Here is a 24343-nt window from a genome sequence, read left to right on the forward strand (position 1 = left end):
CAAACTATTTCAATATGCATGTTTGTACTCATCACCATGAATATAAATTTACTGATTTTTCCTTCCTAAGAACGATCTTGGTCCAGAAAAAAAGGATCTTAGATGGAATTATCAGCTCTTCTTTCGTTCATTTTCATACTCATTTTGTCCCCAGATGTAAGACACATCTCTGTTTACTGGTAAAGATATTAATAAGCATCAGTAGAAACTGTTTCTATATTTCACCCGATAGAGATCCTAATTATTCAAACAGGTTTGGAACAAAGTTGAGGAGCATTCTCAGTAGAAAGCCCATGTGTATCTGGAATTGTCTTACAGAAATATAACTAAGTACATGACTGACTGAGAAATTTCCACAATTTGCACCTGGTTGCCTAGGCTATGCCTATTAATTCAACTGCTGCTTCATAACAGAAAACTAAAGATGCAAACAGCAAGGAAGCACTACATATGTTTTAAAAAAATTCAAGTCATATCAGAAGTCCGACGTACAGCATTGCAGTATAATTCTTATTACCTAACTAGTGCTGAGTCCTCATAGGTATAACTATTTTTCTTTCAATCTCCAAATAACAAGGCAATGCTCTAAAGGCCTGGTCCCATGTCCAGCGAAGTGAACAGAATATTTGGATTTAATTAGGCGATGATTGGGAAGGACTAGATGAATGGGACACATCTCAGTTAGCCTGACTGTCCAAAAGGACTACTTTTTCATTTAATAAACACTAGTGCAAATACTATATTATTCAACTTAATGTAACTATATCATCTGAGCCCAAGTATTCAGGACATTATGAAACAGAGTACTAAAACAGTGATTTTATTTTTGGAGTGAGAAAATGCAGCTACTTCACAGAAGAAAGGCATGATTCCAAACATCTAATTCATAGTTTACACAAAGGAGGTACTAGTATCTTACTTGCAGTTTCTATTTTTAAGAAATTACTTTAAGAAAGTAACTTTTTCTTAATACGAGAAAAAATACATGAGGAGTATCTATTTTATATTATTATACAAAATTTTGAATTATTGTGCTTCTGTTTTATCAGGATTACTTGGTAGTACTTTAAGGTTGCCTGTGGTTGTTTTCAGTTTCTGCCTTAAGGCTGAATAAAATGACACCAGTAAATGGACATAACCCAAAATAGCTTTCATGCAGTGGTCTTGCTTTTCCAACCTTTTTTAAGAAGCATAAGAAGCACACATCAGACAGCATAGTCCAAACGGTGGAGTTCCAGAACATGATAGGGGTGGTAAAGTGACCAGTAAACTCCATTATGTATATTATCAGGCCTAAGACTTGCCTCCTCTGGAGTGTAAAATTCCTTTCCACATATGTGTACACCTGAGTTATAATGCAATTGTGCTTTGTTGTGCCTCCTTTTGAAAACAAAGAGATGATGAGAACAGACTGCAAACTACCTTATAGGAAAAGAAATCTCTCTTCTGAGTTCACAATAGCTATCTGCCACCACAGTTTATCATGACATACTGAAATCAAAAGGGAAGAGACAAACGTGAATTTCAAGGTCAGCCATAATCTTTCCTCCATCACCTAGTTTTAAAATGTCAATGTTATCATATACATATATTATATATAATTTAATCTAATTTTACAGTTATAGGGGAATTCAAGTTCTTAAATTTCTTACAGTGTCTAACATATTTGTTGTGTCACTGTTTTTCCATGTCCAGTATAAAAACTGGGGAGCTGGCACTAGCTCTTGGGTTTTGCTTTGCGCCCAGTAGAAGAATGGAATAAACCAGGAATCAGAAAGTTATATTAATCTGACAACCACCTTAAACAAGCCTTGTTCAGCAGCTTACTCAGCATGTAGTTTATCTTTTTTTTGTGACAGTTTTAAGTGACGGGGAACACGTGGGACAGAATGTTAGAGAAATTGCACCTCAAAAGGGGAGAAAGTGTTTTATGTTACCTCCTGGTTAGCAGCAGCTAGTTCTTCTTCCAGTGCAGAGACTCTTTCTAAAGAAACCCTCAGTCGTTCCCTTACCTAGAAGAAAAATCAAAATATGTGCAGTAACGTAATTTCTGTTAGTCTTTAAAATTTATATATCTGCCATATGCACTACAGTACAAGCTGCTGGTCTGTTTGCAGGCATGCAAGGTGTGTCCCTTCCTGAGGCAACTGTCTAGTCAAGGTTTAAACCTAACTACGAGAGGAGTTAACCCACAAAAATAGGTGTCAAACTATAAATGCCATACTGCTGTTCCACAGTTTGCCTATAATTCTAGGGGATGCATAGCAAGTACAAGTATCCTAAAACCACATTCTGCAATAAAAGTAAAATGTTATTCACAAGCATCTTTTTACAAAGGACAAGAAAAAAATGTCTGAAAATGTGTTAAGACCACTTTATGGAAGATTACTCTGCTCATATGAATTCACTGAAAAAATAACCTGCAGTATTGCCTGCAGCCATGCATATAAATAGTTCTTCGTAACATCATGCGATTTGTTTTGCTTTTGCCAAAAGACTTATACAAGTTATATTCTCATAACCGGAAAAATGCTGTGTTTGTGCCAGTTTCATAGATGACTTATCCTGTTCTAAGAAAGTCTTGTGAGGTATTCTCTAGAAGTACTACAGTTTAATACCTCTGAAGACATATTTACTCTTTTTGAGCACCTCGGCTCAGAGTCAGCTCATGTAACCTTAGATAACCTAAATTAACAGCGCAGTTACCAGGCTCCCAAAATAATCCAACAGCAAATCAGACCTGAAGTGAGCTTCACTGCTTCTCTTCTGACTATACAGGGATTCTGTGGCAACTCTTCTCCTGCCCTACACAGCTTCATTAGGCACCTCAAATAAAATGACTTACAACTTGGCTAATCAACTAGCACTTAGAAGATATATTTTTATTCCCACACCAACTACCCTGCAGTAGCGCTGTTCCAGTTGATGATCTAAGGATGTTTAAGGCTCTTAGCAATATTTTAGAGAATGTTAACATATTCTGTTGGATCAACAGATGTAGCTGGAAAACAAAAGAAAACAAAAATCAAGCTTTCATGTATGTCTTATGTTCTTCAGGTATGTACAATTATTTTCAGATCCTTGACAAATAAGGAAGACCCTTGGAAAGGATGTGTATGCCCTAAAGCCTTTATACATTTTCCAGAGATATCTCTTGGTCTAATAAATTGTATTACCTTTCCTTACGTACTTTATTTTCCATTACTGCTGAAGAAGTGAAATTTTGCAAGTACCTTGTGACATATACTCCCTACATCCCAAGAATGGCTTTTAATAGATGAAAATTACTTATTAACAAAGCCATAACATAACATGTACACAAATTTTTTCTTAATTAAGCTTTTAAAGTAACTAAATCTAAACAGCAAATACATTTGCTGGAAACAAACTCTACAAACAAATGCAGATCGAGTTTATATTTTAAATTAATTATTTAGCACAATCTGTGATTGCTTGTGTAGAACTTTGAGTTTTAGGACACGTTTACATACTTAAGGTTTACTAAAAGAAATGAAAAATTCAAAATGTATTTTACGTCCTCAATAAATTATGTAAATGCCCTCAGGTATCTTTAGTATATCCTAAAGAAGATTATTAGCTTCAAGAGAGCAGAAATCATGAGTGAAAGGCCCTCAAAGGAGCAAAACAAAAACGAGATGAAGAGTTTTAAGATATAAGAAACAGTATTAAGACTTCCCCAAGATTAAACAAATCCTCAATTTTTAGTTGAACTTTTGATTTATTAATTTCCCTTTATTCCTTCACCGCTATGAGACTGAAAAAAACCCAACTGCTAATGTACCCACAGATGCATGCGCAGCCTAAATGGACATTTCCTACAGGGTACCAACATGTAACCAATAGCTGAGCTGCAGTTACTGACTGTACCTGCTCCTCACCTGATGCAAGTGAATAGTTTAAGCCATCCTCAAGTCTGACAGTGGCTGCTCTTCATCTCTGACAACTGTAAGAGTGAAAGTCACTACAAATTCTGATGACTGTCTAAAATTGTTTCCCTACCCCAGAGCAACAGAGTGCAGCTAGAATACACGCTGGTACCCTAAATGTGCTACATAAATCACAGATTTCTGTTTAAGCCTTTAATCATAAGGCTCAATTTTCAAAATCAGCTACAAGATAAAAATCAGCTACCAATAAAGCTTTGGCTTTGCAATAGCGCAGAAATTATCATTACCATCATTTTATGTAAGTTTTTAGCATGCAATTCTAACTCAAAATACTTAAAAGTAATTTGGAAAGTTCTAATTTCTAATTCTAATTTCTTCATAATCCCCATCAAATTATATTTTTCATAAAAATATTTCATACAAAATATACAATGCATTGAATAATTATTCTAACTATAGCTGAAAAATTGTAATTGCTTAAATAGCTGAGAAAGTATTTATTACTTGAATTGCCCTTTCTTCTTCCTGTTTTGCATATGCTTGAAGGTCAGCAGCATTTCTCCAGTTCTCCCACCTTCCAAGGGCTGCTTGATGACCTTTTTTGCTCTCCAGGCAGATGAAAAGTCCTAAGGACTGTGATCCACTACAAAGCACTCATGTCTTTACTCTCCCTCTACTCCTCTCATGCTCACATTAGGGAGGAAGTCACAGCTCCACTAGGAACTGGAATCACAAAAATTATTCTTAAACTTTAAACACTGTGGCACTGTAGAACTGAATCCAAGTGGGTTTTATATGGACGTTTTAAACCCTGAAAACAACACTCCTCAGAAGTAACAGGCAGTTGCTTCAAGGAAAATTTAGGAGGGGCATCTTTTTTACATGACAGTAGAAAAATGAATAGGGAATTAATATCGTTATTGGGAATATGAAGCTATTATGGTCAAATCCAAGTTTTCATTCTTGGCCTATTGTCAGTAATAACATGGAGCAGTATCAGTGCAAAATAGGGTGACTTAGAAATTTTTCCTTCCCTTCGCTTCCCTTCGCTTCCCTTCCCTTCCAACTCTTCCTCTGTATGTACACAGTTAATATATTGCTTTTTTTTAAAACGACCTATCCCAAAGTTGCAGTCTGATGGCCCCCTTTTACCTTCTGGATTTCAGGTTTGTGAAAAGAACTGAGAGCGACTCTGCCTTGGCACAGGAGTCTTTTCTTTTGTCTCTTTATCTGAGCAGTGAACAACTAATTCAGATTCACATTCACCATTGGTGACAATGGAAGTGCTGCCATTAATACCTCCTGTTCAACCACCTTACGTAGTGTAGTGGTTGTTGAAGTTGGGGGAGATCTCTGGTGCTACCAGTGAAAGAGAGAAAAAGTGCTACATCGGTGCTTTTATCTGAAGGAGAATTCTGCTCGGTTTGAGGTCCAGAGATCATATTGTGTTCTCATTGTAAATACCATACATATGGAAATGGTAACTTTATTCCTTAAGTTAATTTAAATTTATTTCTCAATCTCAATTGATTTCCAAATAGACTTGAGGAAGAACATAGAAGCTGAACGAAGATTTCAGGTTTGGTCATTCACATTCAACAAAAAAATACAGACTACAAAGGGCACACTCATGTACGCAGTATATACGCTTTGAAGAAAGATTTTAATATGAGCTATATTTACCAGATAGCAATTGTATTAATGCTTGCCTGAGCATGGTAAGTCATAATGAATAACCTTTAAATCTAACTATGGGACAAAAGCTAAAGGCTCTGTAAAGTCCTAAACAAATGTATTGCAATAAATTTTCTATTGGATTCCCTCTTCAAATTTCTGTTAAAGCAAACAAAACAAACAAAACTATCCTAATTCTGGTAGGCAGGAAAGGCTTTTTTTCCAGGATCACTGTCTTGTTAAGAGATAAAGGAGGAGGTACAACTGCAAAATTTTCTTATCCTATTATTCTGTTTTTCATTTGATGAATATAGATAAATGATTAATATTTAACATTGCTTTCTCCTTTCTGGAATTGAAAGACAGTGACTGAGTACATAAGAGTTCATAGAAGTAATTGCAACTTTAGTGAGATAGTGTTTATCACTTCAGAAATGACGTGCTGCTTAAATTTCATATGGAACTTCAACAGTATTTTTCTGGGACTTTACTGAATAAGGCTTCATGAAGGTGAGTAAGAATAATCAGATATCATCTGATCTACCAGAACATGGTATAATATGCATTTTTAAAGAGTAAATTTCTGTTATGTTGACACAGATATAGCAAAAAAAAGGTCTGCTCTCTGCTTGTTACTGAGTGTATCCAACACGTGCCCAGATGACCAGATATTCCATTGGCTTTTAAATGCATCCATATTATCTCGAAATGTCACGCAGCTGATCTCATGTTAGCACTGCTGTCAGTGCAAGATATCGCCCATCTTTCCCTGTCTCCTAGCAACTGCATCTCACCTTTTTCTCTGCTGTCAAATTCTTTCTTCTTTCCCTCCAGATACTCAGCCCACAAAGAGCTTTTAAAAATACTTTTACATGCTAGAATTGAAGCACTTTTTTCATGAATAGTCTAGTGAATAAATGCTCTCTAAGCTACCTGCTTATGAATAAAAACAGTAGTGCTAATGTCAACTTGAATTAGTTGTTTTTGTTCGCGAGAATAGTGAGGCATACTTTTCTGCCATGAATTAATTTTAAGAGAACCAGCATTTTTGAATCTTAGCTAGGATAATAAAACTCGGCAGCTGCTTTTCTCTGTGAAGATCAACCGGAATATTTTCCTTAACAAACCCGAAAAAGAGGGTTTGCAGAAGTTGCTTGAAATGGTCTCTTCTTTTTAAATGCCATTTTAAAAGTTGAACCAAAAGTTTAAGTTAGGGTAGAAAAAAAGGCTGCAGGAAAAGAAACATTTTCAGAGAGATATTAGAAGGCAAGTAAAGCTAAAGAATGGAATAAATAAAATGACCATTCTTCCAGTTTTTCCTCTTCCTGAACTGCATATGAGGAACTTATGTATGTACTTCCTGACCTAATCTATGCTAAATGTCTAACCTAACCACGAAATTAATCTGAGCTTCTATTTTATATTCATTACTGATGATGTCTAGTAAACCCCTTGTTCATTTTCTATGCATATAAATCCCAAAATGTCCTATAGTGCTGTCTTGCATTATTTGTTCATCTTTTTATTGCATGAACTAAAAGAAATTAGCTATGTATCAGCTACTTAGCAGCCCTAACAGAAGTCTTTGAGCCCTCAAACATTAACAAGGTCAGGGGTGATTAATTGGCAAGAAGCTGGTGTACAGAATATCTTCCCTGAGAATACAGCTACAAATTTGAAATGACTTAGGCGGTGGCAAAGGCTACTAGAAATGTGAAGTCAGAATTTCACATCGACCCCAGTCATAACCAGTACTATGCTCTGATGTTCAAAACTTGTCCATTTTTTTGTAACAATCTTCATTGTTTGCAAGGCATAAACCTTACATTTAGAAACAATAATCACAGGACTTAAAGCTATCATTAAAAAAGTCAAGATTCCTTTGGAGTGACAAATTATATCAAATATATTTTATTAATTAGACTGGCTATTCTGGGACACTTTCTATGGCTTTTTATGCTGATTGAGGATATTTTATAACTTAGAGCACTAAGAAAAACTAGAAGTGGCAGCAGAATTGCCAGTGTCCTATGTCTTCAGATTTCTAAAAGTCAAAGATTTACTAATTTTAGCAGAACTAGATATATAAAGATGTTCAAAAATGTGTATAGTTTCTGTTACAATTTCTAAACAATAGTGTTCATTCTATGCAGTACCGTTCCTGTTTGTTGGGCCACAGACTCACTTGCCTGAGGAAATATGATGAGATTACTTCCACATACGCATAAAATCGTAAAATTTTAAAACTAAAAAACCCCCTGAAACTAAATTTAAAAACTAAATTAACTCTTTCATTATCCCCATGTCCTCAAGTGAAAATTCTCACAAAATACACTGCAACTATGAAAGAACAATCTAGGAAGACTGTTGTATAATTTTTTTAGGTTCTCATATGGATAATGGTAGAATAACAGCATACTCTAACTGCCTGCTATTCATTGGGACATTTGTATTGAGTTCAGCCAAACAGGATCTGCTTTCTAGTGTGGGAAGCTCAAGAAAACTTTCATTCTACAGGGAGTGAAGAGATCCTGAAGGAGCTGTCAGACACTGAAATAATTGTCAACGACAGTCATGCTTTCTCTGATTAATGCAATCATGGCCACGGTTTCTGTGTGCTATTCTATCTTTTGGATGACAGCTAAAGACAAAGCCCAGACTTCCTATAATATCTAAAGAGGCAATAGCCTTCTTCAAAAAAGTTAAGGCATCACTTCTGGTACTCCTGATATTGAAAGAGGCCTCCCTGGAAAGAAGAATCCTGAATTCATATGTTCCACTTTCCATCTTGCACACTGTTTTGTATTTTGCATTGCATTTTGTTATAGTAGTGAGTATATTTTTGCAGTGATTGTACTGTATACATAGTAATCCTTGAACCACCAGTAAAGGTCTGCAGTACCGTCTGTTATAACACCTCCAAGTGTTTTATTATAGGAAGTGAGAATGTGAAAGAAGAGACTAAAAATGAAAATTTGCATTTAGGAAGACTGTAAACACTTGCCCAGGATTGTTGTAAAGATACTAAGGCTAATATTCTTATGAAAAGTTCTTGTTACGCTTTTTCAAGGGTGTAATGGCTAAGTTATTGATTTCCATGTCAACATTGTCTGTGAAGAAAAAAAACAATAAATAAAAGTTTCCAATATTAATTTGCAAATGATCAGGATACATTTTCAAAGCACACCGGACTATTTTCATTGCTCTTGATCCTCTTGATCCTCTTGATTAACCTGCTTAGGGTATATTTTCCGCAGGGGCAGATTTTCCTTCCTGTGACATCAAAAGAGAATATATCGTTTCATGTGTCATATCATGTATCATATCATTTGCCTCAGTGTTTACTGGTCAGGTCTGCCCTCCGGCCTCCCAGGTCCCTGTGCCTAGTGACAGAGCCTGTGGGAGTGAAACACTACCACTGTAGAGCAAGGTAGGACACTTGAGCAAATCAGACCTACACAAGTCCAAGGGACCAGACTCGCTGCATCCAAGGGTGCTGAGAGACTTGGTCAATGTTATAGTGAGGCCTTTCTCTATCATCTTTGAAAGGTCATGGCAGTCAGGGGAGGTTCCTGATGACTTGGAAAAAGCAAATGTCACATCCATCATCGATAAGGGCAGGAAGGGGGATCCAGGGAAATGTAGGCTGGTCAGTGTTGGGAAGGTCATGGACATTTCTTTGCTCCTGGAAGCCATTTCCAGGCACATAAAGGGCAAGAAGGTGAATCAGTGGTGCCCAGCAATAGGACAAGAGGCAACAGGCACAAACTGAAGGACAGGAAGTTCCATCCGAACATGAGAAAAAAACTTCTTTACTATGAGGGTGACTGAGCCTTGGAACAGGTTGCCCCGAGAGGTTGTGGAGTCTTCATCCTTGCAGATACTCAAAAGCTGTCTGGACGTGATCCTCAGCAAAGTGTTCCAGGTGACCCTGCTTGAGCAGGGGGGTTGGGCTAGATGCTTTCCAGAGGTCACTTCCAACCTCAACCATTCTGTGATTCTGTGATTGGGAACAGCCAGTGTGAATTTGCCAAAGTCAAATGGCATCTGGCCAACCTTATTGCCTTGTGTGATGAGATGACTTGCTTCATGGATGAGAGGAGAGCGGGGGGGGTGTTGTTTACCTTCACTTTAGCAAGGCTTTCTGCAAGATCTTCCATTTATCACTGTAGAGAAATTTGTGAAATATGGATTGAATAACTAGATTATAAAGAGGGTGGAAAATTGGCTGGACTCCAGCCCCAGAGATTTGTGACCAGTGATACTAAGTCCAGCTGTCATCTGATCACTAGTGGTGCTTCTCAGGAGTTGATACAGAGACTGATATTGCTTAATGATGTTATTAATGATGTAGATGATGAAGTAGAGTGCACTCTCTGCAAGTTTGTGGTCTACACCAAATCGGGCTGAGTGGCTGATATGTTGGAGGCAGGGCTCCTATGCTGAGTGACCTTGAAAGGCTGGAGAAATGGGCTGACAGAGAAACCTCCGGAAGTAAACAGACATAAAGGACGGGCTAGGGGCTGACTGAGGAGAAGGCAGCTTTGCAGATATGATATGGGTGCTGTGGTGAACAGCAAGTTGAACATGAGTGTGCCCTCGTGATGAAGAAGGCCAGGCACCTGTGAGGCTACGTTAGCAAAAGTGCAGCTAGTGGGTTGAGGGAATGATTATTCACCTCTGCCCCACACTTTTAAGACTGTATCTGGAGTACCGTGTCTGGTTTTGGGCTTCCCAGTACAAGAAAGACACTGTCAGACTGGAGTGAGTTCAGTGGAGGCCTACGAAGATGGTCACATGGCCTAGAGCATATGGCACAGGAGGAGAGGCTGAGTGAGAGAGCTGAGTTTGTTCAGGCTTAAGAAGGGAAGGCTCATGGGAGACTTTATTGCTGCCTACAACTACCTGATGGGAGGGTGTGGAGAAGATGGAGCCAGATTCTTCTCAGAGATGCACATTGGTAGGACAAGAGGGAACAACTGCATGTCTCAAGAAGGGAAATTCCAAATAGCTGCTAAAAAAAAAAATTACCATGAGGATGGTTAAATGCTGGACTAGGTTTTCTGCCTGGTGATATTCAGAACCTGACTGGACAAGGCCCAGAACAACCCGAAATAGCTGACCCTGCTTTGAGCAGGAGGTTGGGCCAGATGTCCTCCAGGAGGTCCAGCCTACATTATTCTACTATTCTCTGAATAACTTCAATCCCTTTTCATAGGTGGAATCATATCTCATTTCTGAAGGCGACGAAACACATCTAAAATATACGCTGTATAATTTTTCTGTCAAAGCAAGTATAGAACAGATGACTCATATACCATTACAGTTTATTAGCACATTTGGCTGTATGCAGTCCATTTTACTTCCCTCATTTTTGAGTAAAAATACTGATAATACTGACAATATGTGGCATAACATGGTAGCATTGTATCATCAGGTATCTAGATGGTATATAAAACATCTTGGTTCCAGTCATTCTAATGAGAAATACTATAACATAAACATATAATTTAAAAAATGATTTGTACCTGAAAATAATGGGCTCTAGTTTAAAATAAATTATTTTAAAATCATTTAGTAAACTGTTTCCTCGACTACCCTTGGAATGCTTTATAATGAAAATGCGATTTATTTTTTCAAAATGAAAAAGGTTCTAAGCATAGGTGAATAACACATAAAAGAAAGTCATTTGATCAATCAGTTTTAACATATGTGTTATATAGTAACTTGAAATTAGATAGTCATTTTGCTTTGAAGCTAAAGTTACACAAATCTTCTGTTAATATGATTTCATACGGCTAATTTTTCTACACTGATAATTACCGTTATTACCACTGGATCAGAGACCCTGTATATACATAGGATGTATAGCTGTGTTACATTTTTAAATGACCTGATTACTGATTCTAATCTGTTTTGTAAAAAAATAGAAAATGCAATTTTCAGAAACATAGGTGGAAAATACTACATTTAGCTTCAACCTGACTCTGTATGGTAATCTTCAACCGGAGAGGTAAAATAAACTGCATAGTAGAATAAAACCTTTGCCAAAGAAGATATCTAAAAAGCACATTACTGCTGACTAACCAGAATCTATTTAAAGATCAGTTCTCATGATTTCGTATATTTATCCAATAAACTGTCAAAAAGTATAAAGCATGAGCGCTCCCTACACTTTACAGTTTTAGTAGTCATTAAAATGTTGAATAAAAGATCAAGGCTCAAACCATAAACACTATTAATCCTCAAAGAATATTTTTAATAATACAGGATCTTGTAAGTCATAACGGCAGCCAAAATCTTATAAAACCTAACTGCTAACAGCAACTAAAAGTCACTATATTCCTTTTTCTAAAGTTCCTTTAAATGTGCTTTCATGATGCATAACAGAATAGAACCTATTCACTTATACCTAAACACAAAATATAAGTTCAGACTTGGTATTTCTGAAAGTTACTGAAATTCATTTAACCTTGAACCTGATAATAGTTAAATCCTGTATGAGTCATAACCTATAGCGTTTCACAACTTTATTAGCAATGAAAAATAAATATTATTATGTAACTGCAACTACCCTATTCATAAAGCTGCTTTTTTTAGCGATAGCTCCTTAAACATAGTAACTTTCTGAGTTCTGAAAAAGATGAAGTATTACCGTAAGACCACCGAGCTGGTTCTATACAACGCAGGTCAAATGTGTAGTGCACAAGTCCAGAAGCTGCGGTGTACAAGATGTCTCTCCTGCTTACGCAGCCATATCAGACCCAGACACAATTCAGGCACGGTGCTCAGCCCAAGGAAACAGGCCAAGACAGACCCCACAAGGAACTAGGGATGTTGCTTGCTGGTGAGCAGTGATTCTCATACGCTCCCCACGTGTAGTTGCAAAGCACTTTCCAATTCAGATAGAGCATCTTTTGAGTATATTGTTTCTAGACTTAAAAGGGATTTCTGAATTCATGTAAGGCAATGCTCAAGGTGATTCCTCATAGTCATACTGAGTTACAGTCACACTAAGGAGTCTTTCCAGCACCGGACACACGGGGAATGCAGTGCAAAGATCCCCTCAGTTGTCATAACCAGATGCAGTTAACACCATCAGTGTATCTCATCTTGGTTCTGCAAGTCCTCCATTACTTCTCATAATCAAGGACTGTACTCATTTTAGGTCACTATACTCTTAGAGGAAGTGATGTGCTTATGTAGTAAATGCTGAAAAATCTCTGAAACTTAGACTTTCCTCTAATAACAATATTTCTATATGTTGTAATAACAATATTTCTATATTTTGTAAAAATTTTAAAGAGGCAAGTTCTTTTATATAGTTGGGAATGCTGTCTCACTCTACCTTTTTACCTCAGTTTGTGGACAATGAAATTTGAGATACCTATATTTTCTCAGTAATAACTTACTTAAAAAAAAAAACATAGCAGAGACAATAAACCCCGTGGTGTCATGTTTGCTTAGTGTTAAATAACAGAAGTATGTCTGGTAGGGGTGAGGCTTAAATGAAATTGTTTTGCAACAGTCAGTACTATTGGCTACAAATGATAGCTATAGTGACGTGAAGTGTATTATAGCTATTGGTCATGCTTAAGGATTTCTTTTGATGTGTATAGTTGCTGTAAGTACAGGACATGTTCCAAAGAGGATATTAACAATCCTATTGCTCTGTTGCATCATGAGGCACAGTAAAACAAGTGTAAGAGTGTATTTGGTAAGCTTTTTTCCATACTGTACCTTTTCATCCAAAGCCTTGTGGTGCTCAAACAGAGATTTCAGGGCTTTAAGGACCTCAACTTCACTGGAAACTCCTGAGGGAGACTGTGCTTGCCGTTTCACCACTGTCATCCTCAGTGACCTTTCGTGTCTTGAGACAAGGCACTCCAAATGCTCCAGTAACAGCTATTGGATTTAATATAAAAGGTTATTAATTTGTGTGCCCCTGAAAGTTCAGGAAATTCTAACAACAAAGTGCACAGTACCAAACGGCAATGCTCTTTGGCAACCTTGCTATGACAGAGACTGCTGGAATCACCACCAACATTTCATGATTCTAAATCAGATGGAACAAGTAGAAAAATAGGGAATGTACTTATTTCATTTAAAACTCTTGCTACGAACAGTGAGTTGCTACGAACTATTTAACTAAATTAAACACACATTTACAATACTATTTGCCATAGTAATTGGTTAGCATTAACAACAAAATAACAAACCAAAACCAATCTAAAACATTAAGTAAAAATGCTAAAGTGGTTTATAATTTATTCAGCCTAATTTTAATATATTTATAATTTATACTAAAGTCACTTAACAATGTATGTAAAAGTAAATAGAAAATTTCATTAAATTTTTAAGATAGTATTTATTCTAAATGCCATGGCTAATGGTGTTTTTCACTAGCATGTTCTGTAATGTCTCTGTTGTATTACAAACCTGATGGAAGACAAAAATGTCCATAAGCAGTACTTTTTAGGCAATTGTACATAACATTTTATATATGATAATTATTTTTCATTATTACTCTAAGTAGCTTAGAGGAAATACTGAAGTGATATCTTAGAAAATATACCATTTAGCCATACTTTTACATGACCATCATTGCTGTTCCTAGTGTCTAAACATGCAAGAGCATAGCTTAGCTGTAAGGCTAAAACAGGGTAGCTAAATTCACAGTGCATGATAAATCTATTGCAATTACAACACAGAATTATATCTAAATCATTGAACTGGAAATTTAAAGATTACATAGAAAATTATTTATTTATTATTGCTTCTTTGATATGGTTCTTAATATAGATACTATTAGAAAAGAGATATATTTATCTTTAATGTATAGTTATTCTCAGCCACATAATGATCTTTGTTGTTACATGAATTAAAAGACACGGAAGAGCAAAGGCAGACTGTAATCACATTGTAACTGTAATATATAGCTATTAAACCAGGAATGGCTAGGGTTTGATATTATCTATGCTTCAGTCATAGTTCCTGTATCTGGACTTGCACCTGGTTATTAGTTTACAATAATTCTATTATTCAGAAAAAATTAGTGAGCACATATGCAAATGATGTTAATACGTTAAGAATTGTAATGACTCCAAGGAGCTGAAGAAACGAGGGGTGTATTTTTGTCATTTTTCAATTCAAGCAATGGCTCAAATTTATCAAGAGCAAATGAGCATGAAGATGCAGAAGCTTCATCATTTGATCCCTGTAGGGTTGAAGGCAGATGTAGAAGGGTTTTTAATAATTTGCGGCAGTCTGAAGCAATAGGCAGGTTTGAAGAGGCCTGTTCATGATAGAAGCATCAGGATCTTGACACTGGAATGTGGTAAGCTCGTAACTCAGGTTAGATCTGAATAGCCTCTAAATAGCCTCTAAATATTTACGGAGTATTTCTGCTCATATCAGCACTTAAAGCACATATCAAGCACTGTTAAGTGCCATCAGGAATAGAAGTGAATTTCTGAATTAGGGTTTACATTCATACATCTTCATGTCTTTTTCTAGGCCACGGAGATTACTGGAGGAAAGAAAGTCCTAGCTAATTTCTATGTCTGCCCCATCTCTCGCCAGGCCCTGTGTTACTGCAACATTTCCTTCTGTCAGCAGCCAGGTTCTGCCCACTTTGGAGCCCCAAGGTAGCCAGATTGTGACTCGAGCCCCATACTGTGGACCTACATTACACAACAGTCATTCCTACTTGGTGGCTGATCCTGCCAGAGTCTGACTCATCTGTTTTACTTTATGCAGTAACTTTTCAATGCATCACATCTATTTCAGGAACAGTCCAAACCTTGTCAAAATGCTATTAATTACTAGGAAAATTAAAAAAGAAAAAAAAAGGAAAATTCTGGACCACTGTTAACTGTTACCACCATGATCGTACCTTCTACCTTTGGTAAGTCTGTGAATGCCTGCAGCTCACACTGACACTCATTAAAACAGTCAAGAATAACAAAACCTTGCTAACTAATTTTTGCCCAACCACTGGGCAAATTTATACTTGACCTCCTGCCACCCTTGACAACTTATCTTCCAAACACTGTGATGGTGGGAAAGGAGAATCCTGAGCGCCTGTATATGAGTTCTTGCTGGAAAGGAAAAGGAGAAAATCTGAAAAATCAGGGAAGAAAAATGATGGAAATATAGAATTTTTGACATGGAAAAAACTTTTAGGGCAGAAGGAATTACACAGAATCTACAGAACAGAGAAAAAAAGGAACACAGGAAAAAATAATGTACATGTATTGAGTGGGGGTAGACAAAAGATCTTGACTGGGAATTGGAAGACAGCATGGACAGAAGAAAGACAGGAACCTTCTTATGAGAAGGAAGAACGGAGACTGAAAAGAGTGGTGAAATAAAAACTATTGTTGAATAAGTTCTCCAAGTATCAGAAGACAGTAGAGTGGTGGGAACTCAGGAATTCTAACGAGGTGAAGGTGGAGGAGTTTACTACGTGGGATGAATCCTGCAGTACCCTAGTCCAATGTACCTTAGCAGATAAAATATTTATCTTTAGCTTAAGCTACTACCACGTTAAAAATATGCATAAAGTATAAAACTGAATCAAAAGAACCTTTCCATTTAATACACAGAAAAGAAATTTTAGTCCTTAATGTAAAATTACCATTTTAGAGGTGACAAAAACATACTTAAAAGTCTGCATATATTTCATAGCAGTCGTTAAATAAATCTGCAAGCATAAAACATTGTGTTGCCTATATTACTGGAAAAAGAAAGATGAGCTGACATCATGGCAAAGTGTTGAGGTGCCCATGGGGAATAACTGCACTGCTTGTTAATGTTCCATGCTTTTTCTTATTGTTCTTATTCACCCAAGCTAATCAAATAACACTTGTCCATTTCTCTGGAAATTACCTCTGAATACCAGAATTTTCCTTACTGTCAGCCCTAAGATCGCTCAAGAAGGCATGATGACACAGTTTTCTGGCTAATAGCAATGCTTTATTCTTGCCTTTGAACAAAAGTCAACTCTATTTCTTTACAAATGCTGAGATTCACTAAACTTTTTGGCACGCCGTATTAGCTGACCAGAGCATAACTACTAACCAGCTCTCCTAGTGCCACGTTATTCCTCGCCATGCTGAGAGGGAAGAATAATCCACGTGTTAGAACACTTGACTGGGACTGAGCACCTGAGGTCAAACCCTTGCTCCCTTCTCTACTGAAATGATACTGCTATATTACCCATCTTACAACCCTATTAAAAAAGGGTAATAGACCTTCCCCACTTCCTGAGAATGGCAAATGTAACTACACTTACAGAACTGTGAAGTGTTCAGTTACTGCAATGATGGGCGAGGGATATAAAAATACATAAAACTGACATCGAAGATCCTGCTGTGTCCAGGCAAGGTTTAAGTTAAACACCTGAAGGAAACCACAGCATCTGCCTTGTGAGCATACTGACGATTTCCTCCCCTACGGACTTCATGAATTACTATCCCAGATATTTGTGAGAAGAACACCACAAGATGTCATATCAAAATGATATTGTAGAAGTGTTAGTATTTGATTTATATTACAAAAAATTGTTAGGAACAGCTTTAGGTATTTTTGCATGTTGCAGTTAAACACTAGCATTAATAAACAGCATGCGCTTCTGAGCATTTTCTGCTCCCCCACACTGTATTAAGCTGCTACAGTCATAAAGCACTCACAGGGACAGGCAGGCTGCAGTGAAAAGAAGATAAAGATCGTCATCAGCAAGCTGGACAGACTCACTCAAGCATAATGTCAGGTCATTGCTATGCTTTTCCTACCGCAAGATAAGTTTGCCAATGAATTATGAAATAATCTGACAACCAAATTTTACGCTGAGCAATTTTTAGGATCCCCCGAATGAATTGCTGATAACTGGATCTTAGCTAACTTGGATGAAGGTTTCTAGAACTGTGGACTCTTCCTAAGCATAAAGAATATTTAAAAATTAGCATTTAAAAACTGAAAATTTCTCTAGTATATATTTTGTTAAGGAATGAAGCATTTAAATACGTTAGAAAAAAATCCACAAGAAAAAAATTTTAGAATATATCCAGCTTCATCTATTTCTCAAATCATTTCTAAAGCACTTTTGCAAATGATTGATTTCTGTGAAACAGAAATACAAAGTTATATTTAACTATGTAAACTACATGTGTGTAGATTAGCAGTGTCATTTGACAATCACTATATTATTGTCTACTATCATTACCACAGGGACACACATTTATCTATGAAAAATGGAAAGAGTTAAAAACATTCCTTTTTAGGAGTGGTAACTCAGTAAGTTGAAATTAGTGCAACTCATTAGAACTTGTCTTACTACAGGACCTGGATTTTCATCAATATAAAATACTCTATCTTTACTCTCCTTATTTGCAAACAAGCTATTTTGCAAAAAAAAAAAAAAAAAATCACAACAGGGTAATAAATGAAGGACGGAAAGAATCAGGAGAGGGTGGTGGAGAGAAGAAACATAGATAATGAAATATAAGGAAAAAAGAATATAGAAGAAAAGGGATTTACTGAAATGAGCCAGAATTAGCGTAAGGGATTCCCTAGAGGAACAGGGCAACCCACAGAGAAGACAATGCTCTTTCCAGGCCTAGCTCAAAACTTCCCACCAGCACAGGCAAAACTGAGTTTCCCTTCAGTCTATGTTTCGAGTGCACAATGTTCAGTGAATCTCCACCTCTGGTGCAAAGAAGACAAGTAAAGCCAACAGATAAGAGATTGCAGATTATCTCTGAACTCAATCATATGCTTTTTTTCAGCGCCTGCACAACAGTCATGGGGAGCCAATTTGCACTAATGATCCACTGGGGCAACCTTAAATAGTTAGAAGTGAGAAAAATAAAGTTACAGCCTAATTGCAGCTTATGCCCTGTGTCTGCCTAGCTGAACATCCAAGACAGAAGAGAAAGCGGTGTGAACCTCAAATCTGAACCAAAAAATACAAATGTAAAGTAAAAGTAGAAAAGAAAACATAATAATCAGGATAATGATACAAAGTGATAGCAATAAAGATTTTCACTACAAAAATGAATATACATATAATAACAATTAGCTTGTATAGTGTCTGCAAATACAGGTATTGAATACTATCATCTATTGTCACCCTATGTGACACAAGCTCTTCATTTGAAAGAAAAAATATGGGAGTACAGAAGACAGATCATAATATTGGGGTAAAAAATAATCTAAATTACTGTAATTTACATTAGTGAAATAATGCCTTTGCTTTTACAGAATTTTAGGATACATTTAGGATATATTTATTTTCATGTGTCTGATGCTTTCAGACTGTAAGAACTCACATCATCATGTTTAATAAAGAAAATGAAGTACCTGATCTAGTTTCAGCACCTATTAAAATGATGTAATCAAAAGGACCCCTAAGAAAATGAGCTAAAAAAAGGAGTAGAAAGTATCATTTTGAAGATACTCTTAGAGTTTTCTAACAAAATAAAATGGCAATTTAATCATAAAATTGAAGGGTAAAATTATGATCTGTGAATGTTAGGAGACTGCAGTGGCTAACTGAAGAAGTTTCACAGTGCATTCATTAACAAATTGAGACGATAAAAGGTGAATAAAATTGAGTCTAGGTTAGCCACGTTCTCTTTAAGTGCTTCAGCTCCTGAGATATCGAGTAAAAAGAAAGATAATGAAACTGTCTTTATTACTGCTATTTTATTCATGAACATTGGGTTTCATTTCTCCTATTCCTAAAAATGCTTGAAGTAAAATATTTCAGAGCAGTTTAAAGTAACACTTTAAGCTACATATACAAAATGTGTATATAGGTGTTTGATTTTCTGTGGTGGTGAAAAAATAATACAAGCAGATTATCCATATAAGTATTTTAAAACCATTTTTGTTTCAGTCACCAAACCAAAACTCATATTTCCTCATAACTATATTGTGATTTAAGAACTAAATCCTATGAGCTTTCCCTACTTTTAAAGAATATAGACTGGGAAAAAATAATTTTCACTTTTAATTTAAACTGGTGTTATGTTATCATTTCCATTAAATAATATGCTAGATTGCACTGATGTATGCTTCAGCTTCAGAAAAGATTCTATATCTTTCTATATGCCATAGGATGATTATTCTTTTTGAAATACACTTATATCCAGATAAATAACTGTAACAGTTTCTATAAAGATCTCTTTGCATATACTTTCAGAGTCACATGCAACGATTTTACAGAGAGAACCTGTTTGTCTTCCTGTCAGCAATGCTGCACCAATCAATACATGCGCATATGCTCTGCATTTTCTATTTTGCCTCATGTATTGACAGGTTAAGTTGCCAACTAAATTCACATGATAATATCTCTATTGTAATCTGTGAGAAAAAGTAAATTATCATAGGGAACAAATACATAATCAATAGAAAAAGTTATTTAGAGGGCTTTGCTTAAGAATACTGGAAGAAGGATCGACTAGGAACTCACAGATTTAAGTTTGGAGCAAGGTTTAAACCCTAGTATTTTGGCTGAGGCTTGGGAATTTCTAGGTCCTAAAGAACGCAATTCCAGCACGTTCTCTCGCTGATAACGCTTTACTATCATGGTCTGCTGCTGCAGCTTGGCATAGAGTGGGAAATCAGGAGGTGTGTGTTTCCTGTGGAAACTGGCAAAAACTGTATCAGGTTGTTGCCAAGGGACAAAGAAACACATGGATGTGGGTCTAGAATAAAGAAGAACCTACTGGCTAGGCACAACTGAAAATGTAGAAGGTAGGTAGAAGGGGAGAGACAGTTGGGAACGTCTACTCAGACCAGTCTATCTGACAGACTTGCTACTTTCATTTCTTCTTGTTGATCTTCAGCTTGAAGCAGTAGGTATTTCAAACAGTATCTTTAGGCTGTAACCCCAGGGAGACAAAAGGTTGGATTAAAAAGTGAAAAAATAGAGGTCTCAGAATTTAGAACAAGGTCGGTTTATTTAAAAGTTGCAGGAAGAGCTACTTTGGGAAAAAAGTGGTTCTACTGAGTAGTTCCACTACACATGGCTATGCGTGAGAGTGTCTTGGGAGAGCAGGGAAGCCGTGCTAGCCTAACCAAAGTATAGAGGGATCAAGTGTGAATGCTAGTGGGATGGTTGGAAAGCCGTAAGTATTAGTTAGACTCCGGATGACAGAAAAGACATTGGAAGAGCTTTTTATGACAAAGTATTAATGCTAGTAACTATTAGTAACTGAACATAAATCTCAGTTCACAAAAATGCATCTTTATAGGCAATGCCTTGTCAAGGAACGTTGCTGGAAGTGTCATCCCTAGCATGTCATCGAGCTTGTACTCTGAAGACAGTAGCCTTGTATCTTAAATATTCCTATTTCCCATATTTCCCCTAAGCATACAGGAGCCTATAGAAGACAGTATGACTGATTATCAGAGGGCAGTCTCGCAAATGAAAGCCTGGTAAGAACTGATGAGGGAATAACTTAATGCTACAGAACAGCGGAAGGGATCTGTCATGTCTCCAATTTTTTTCTCTCTACTTCCCCACTAGTATTTGGACTAATACCACCAATATTTTCCCCTAGTGATTACTGTTGCATTGCCACAAATTAGATATTTTGTAGCCTAAATCTTTTCACCCCCCCACTGTCTAGTTTCTTCCTCATTCTCAAGACATGCTGGTAGAGTTTATTAATTTTACCTGTGAGGACTTCCAGCAAGTTCATCACACACTATAACTTTCGTTCCTTGGCGTTAGCTTTCCTGGAAATCTCTTAACAATTTTTCTTTTACATAACATAAGAAGCATAAGAGTGGATGATCTCTAAGTGTCTTGGTTTGCAAAGAAGGTGCCTCTATTAGAGCTCAATCTGACTTAGGCGATGACTTGTAGTCAACCAGTTTTTCATCTCAGTCTTTCGGTAAAAGTGACTATCATTGACTACTAGGCTGTCTTGGATTTCTCCTACTCTGCTTATTATATCTGATTCACAGTAGATATCAGTACACTGCAGTTTTAATATATCAATCTTGCCCTAGTATTCAGTGGGTTTAGTATTGAAATGAACAAAGCGTTGTGCTAGATGGTGTTGTGTGCATACTTATGAAGAACTTATGAAAAGTGAGATGACATTGTAAGTTTAGTATATATGGTGTTTTTATGTAAAGAAAGGCAAATGGAGATATGTCCTGTTTACTTTAGTTCAGTGGATGAATGGGCTTATGTAGATTACTCGCCAGATAAAATTTTCTGAGCATGTACCTTAACTGCATCTCTGCGTTTTCAAAAGTTTGTGCCAGAAATAAACATGAAGTACTCTTTATTCTACATAAATATTTATAATTGACTTTCCCACGTTTTCTTTAAACATTGTGATAACTGGGACATATAGCAGTTACTGGTAATTTTTAAGCAGCTGTAGGAAAACTTCAGATTTGTACTTGAGATGGCTTTAAACCTCATGAATGCAGTGTGATTCCTAAGTGCTTCTCCATCCATTAATTCTATTTTTGTAGAAAAATACGCCATTTTGGACAAAAAGAGAGGGAAAGACCCCCCTTCAGTTCTTGTCATGTACATGGCTAGATCTTCTTCAGAAAGCAAATTAATTAACTGCAGAATGATGTTATTTGAGTAACTGAAGTGCCATGAATTTAGTGGGAGAAGGAAAACAGGAAGAGTTACCCAGATCATGGAATAAGGAAATATGCATATGAGAGAACGCCCTTGGTGGTCAACCTCTCTGAGCTCTATTCTTTATGTCCATTTCTAGCCCAACCCTTGTCTGGACTGGGACCACTCCACCTCTTTTCTCACCCCATTCCACAGCCCATAATGCCTCCTCTGTTATCCTCTTCCATTCCTTGATCACTTCTGCCTTCACCCCAGGCATCTCCACATGAGATTTATTTTATTCTGAAAACTATTCTGCATGCTGTCTCAACATTTTCAGAAGGCATTGTCACAGGTTCTTGTTCCCAAAGAGAAGATCATCTTTCGATCAAAGTAGAACGTAGCAAATTTAAAGGTGAAACCTTGTGCTCACTCAGCTGAAAGGCAAATGACATTTACTTTAAGGATCACAATGGCTGCATCTAGACTAAACAGCAGACTCACTGTGATTCGCTTTGCAGTGTTGATCCCACCCTCATTCCGATCATATCCAAGGCACAAGTGGAAGATGGGTCTGTGGTAGCCTGGCTTTTGACTTGATAGGAGAGGAAAATATGTCCAGGCTACTTATGCACACCCTGGGGTTTTGGAAGGCTTCATGAGCCCCTTTGTTTTAGAAACCACTTAAACTGAATTTGCTTACCACATCATATACAAAATCTGCTATTTTATCTGCTAATATATGTTGCAAAAACTACTACTCACTTTCCTGTAGGACTGTAACATGGTAGATACATGTTAGTACTTAGATCCTTACAAGTCTGATGTACTCACTGAAAGGGTGGGGTGTTGTCGTCATCTTTATTATTTATTCAAAAGAAGACCTAAATGTATATATAAGTGTATTCCTTCTGCTTTATACATATATGATATCTACATAAAAGATATCATATACTTACTCTTGTGTTGTTTCTTTCAGCTTTCAGTTCTGAAATCTCCTCCTCTTTTTCAAGCAGCTGTTCCCTACATGCATTTAATTCTTTTGTCAGTGCAGCAAATTCCTATGAAATAAAATTAAATATGGAGTTAATTAAGACATAAGCACTAAATAATATATGCATTATAAGGTTTTAGGGTTTAAATGATATTTTAAAATCATCAACACAAGTTAAAATAGCAAATATAAACATCAGCATCTATCAAAACATCCAAAATTATGCAATTTTTATTGAAAACATAGGCTTATCTAATGAACAGTACCTATGAAAAACACGGACTTAGGCTTATAAATCAAAGAAGGTTCAAGGCTTTAACAGTAAATTTCCAACCAAAAAAAGTGAGGCAGCTATGAGCTTATATAAGCTATAAGGATCGCAGCATGAAGAATAGCAGAATTTGCCTATTTCATAGCAACAGAGACACCACAGTTCTCCTATAACAAGGTTTAACACAGCATATCCTCTTAGCAAGTTTTCCTGCCTCTCTGTAAGGCAGCTGCAACAATATAGCATGGGAGAAAAACGTCAAGGAATTCCTAGGTCAAAATCAATCTAGTAAAGAAATAAAAATAAATAAATAATACATGCATTGCGTAAGTCAGTATACTGAACTATTTTTACTTGATATTTGAATTAAATTATTATTATTTTTAAATTATTATATTATTAAATTATTAAAGAGTATCTAGGCATTATATTGAAAGGCTGTGAGGATGTCACAGCAATACTTATATTTGTTATTGTGCAGTGAGTTTCCTATAAAATAAGGACATGAAATGAAGCAGGATTTTAAGTTACTTGCTCTCTTGAGTTTTATGGCTGCAGCTAATGTGTTTTCTGAAAAATTGATCTTTCAGTTGTCAAGCTTCCTATTAAAACGTCCTGATTTTACCATTGCTCTCTTACTCTTCAAAAGACATACATAAAAGTTGACTACACAAATGGCAGTCAGAGATTTGCTATTCATTTGAGTAAGAAGAAGGTTTCACTCCATATGTGCTGATTTTTGACAAGCATAACATGTATTAAACAGCAGTGGTTAATTTTATCCATTACAGTGAAAAGATGCTACATCTCTAATGAAAAATAGTGAGGCAAAGGACGAAAAGCCTTTGCAATTTGTGATCATGTCTCAGAGAAAACATGCCTTGATGAAGAACACTGAC

The 24343-nt window shown here is 36.5% G+C and overlaps 1 protein-coding gene across 17 annotated transcripts in view; it reads right to left on the minus strand.

The window, feature by feature from the left end:
- Positions 1 to 24343, minus strand: part of PPFIA2 (PTPRF interacting protein alpha 2) — a 355163-nt gene that overhangs the window by 123097 nt on the left and 207723 nt on the right. For 15 of the 17 annotated variants that reach the window (XR_011139894.1, XM_068936432.1, XM_068936425.1 and 12 more), the window contains 3 exons: positions 23139 to 23240; positions 13323 to 13487; positions 1938 to 2012 (listed from right to left, as the gene is read on the minus strand). Coding sequence is in view for 16 of the 17 variants with exons in the window: in XM_068936432.1 (XP_068792533.1) it covers positions 1938 to 2012; positions 13323 to 13487; positions 23139 to 23240 (342 nt within the window). In the remaining variant the exon portion in view is untranslated. The remainder of the gene's footprint in view (positions 1 to 1937; positions 2013 to 13322; positions 13488 to 23138; positions 23241 to 24343) is intronic. The other 2 variants (XM_068936437.1, XM_009669541.2) reach the window with 1 other exon arrangement.

The sequence above is a fragment of the Struthio camelus genome, chromosome 1, assembly GCF_040807025.1.
Source record: "Struthio camelus isolate bStrCam1 chromosome 1, bStrCam1.hap1, whole genome shotgun sequence".
NCBI lineage: Eukaryota > Metazoa > Chordata > Aves > Struthioniformes > Struthionidae > Struthio > Struthio camelus.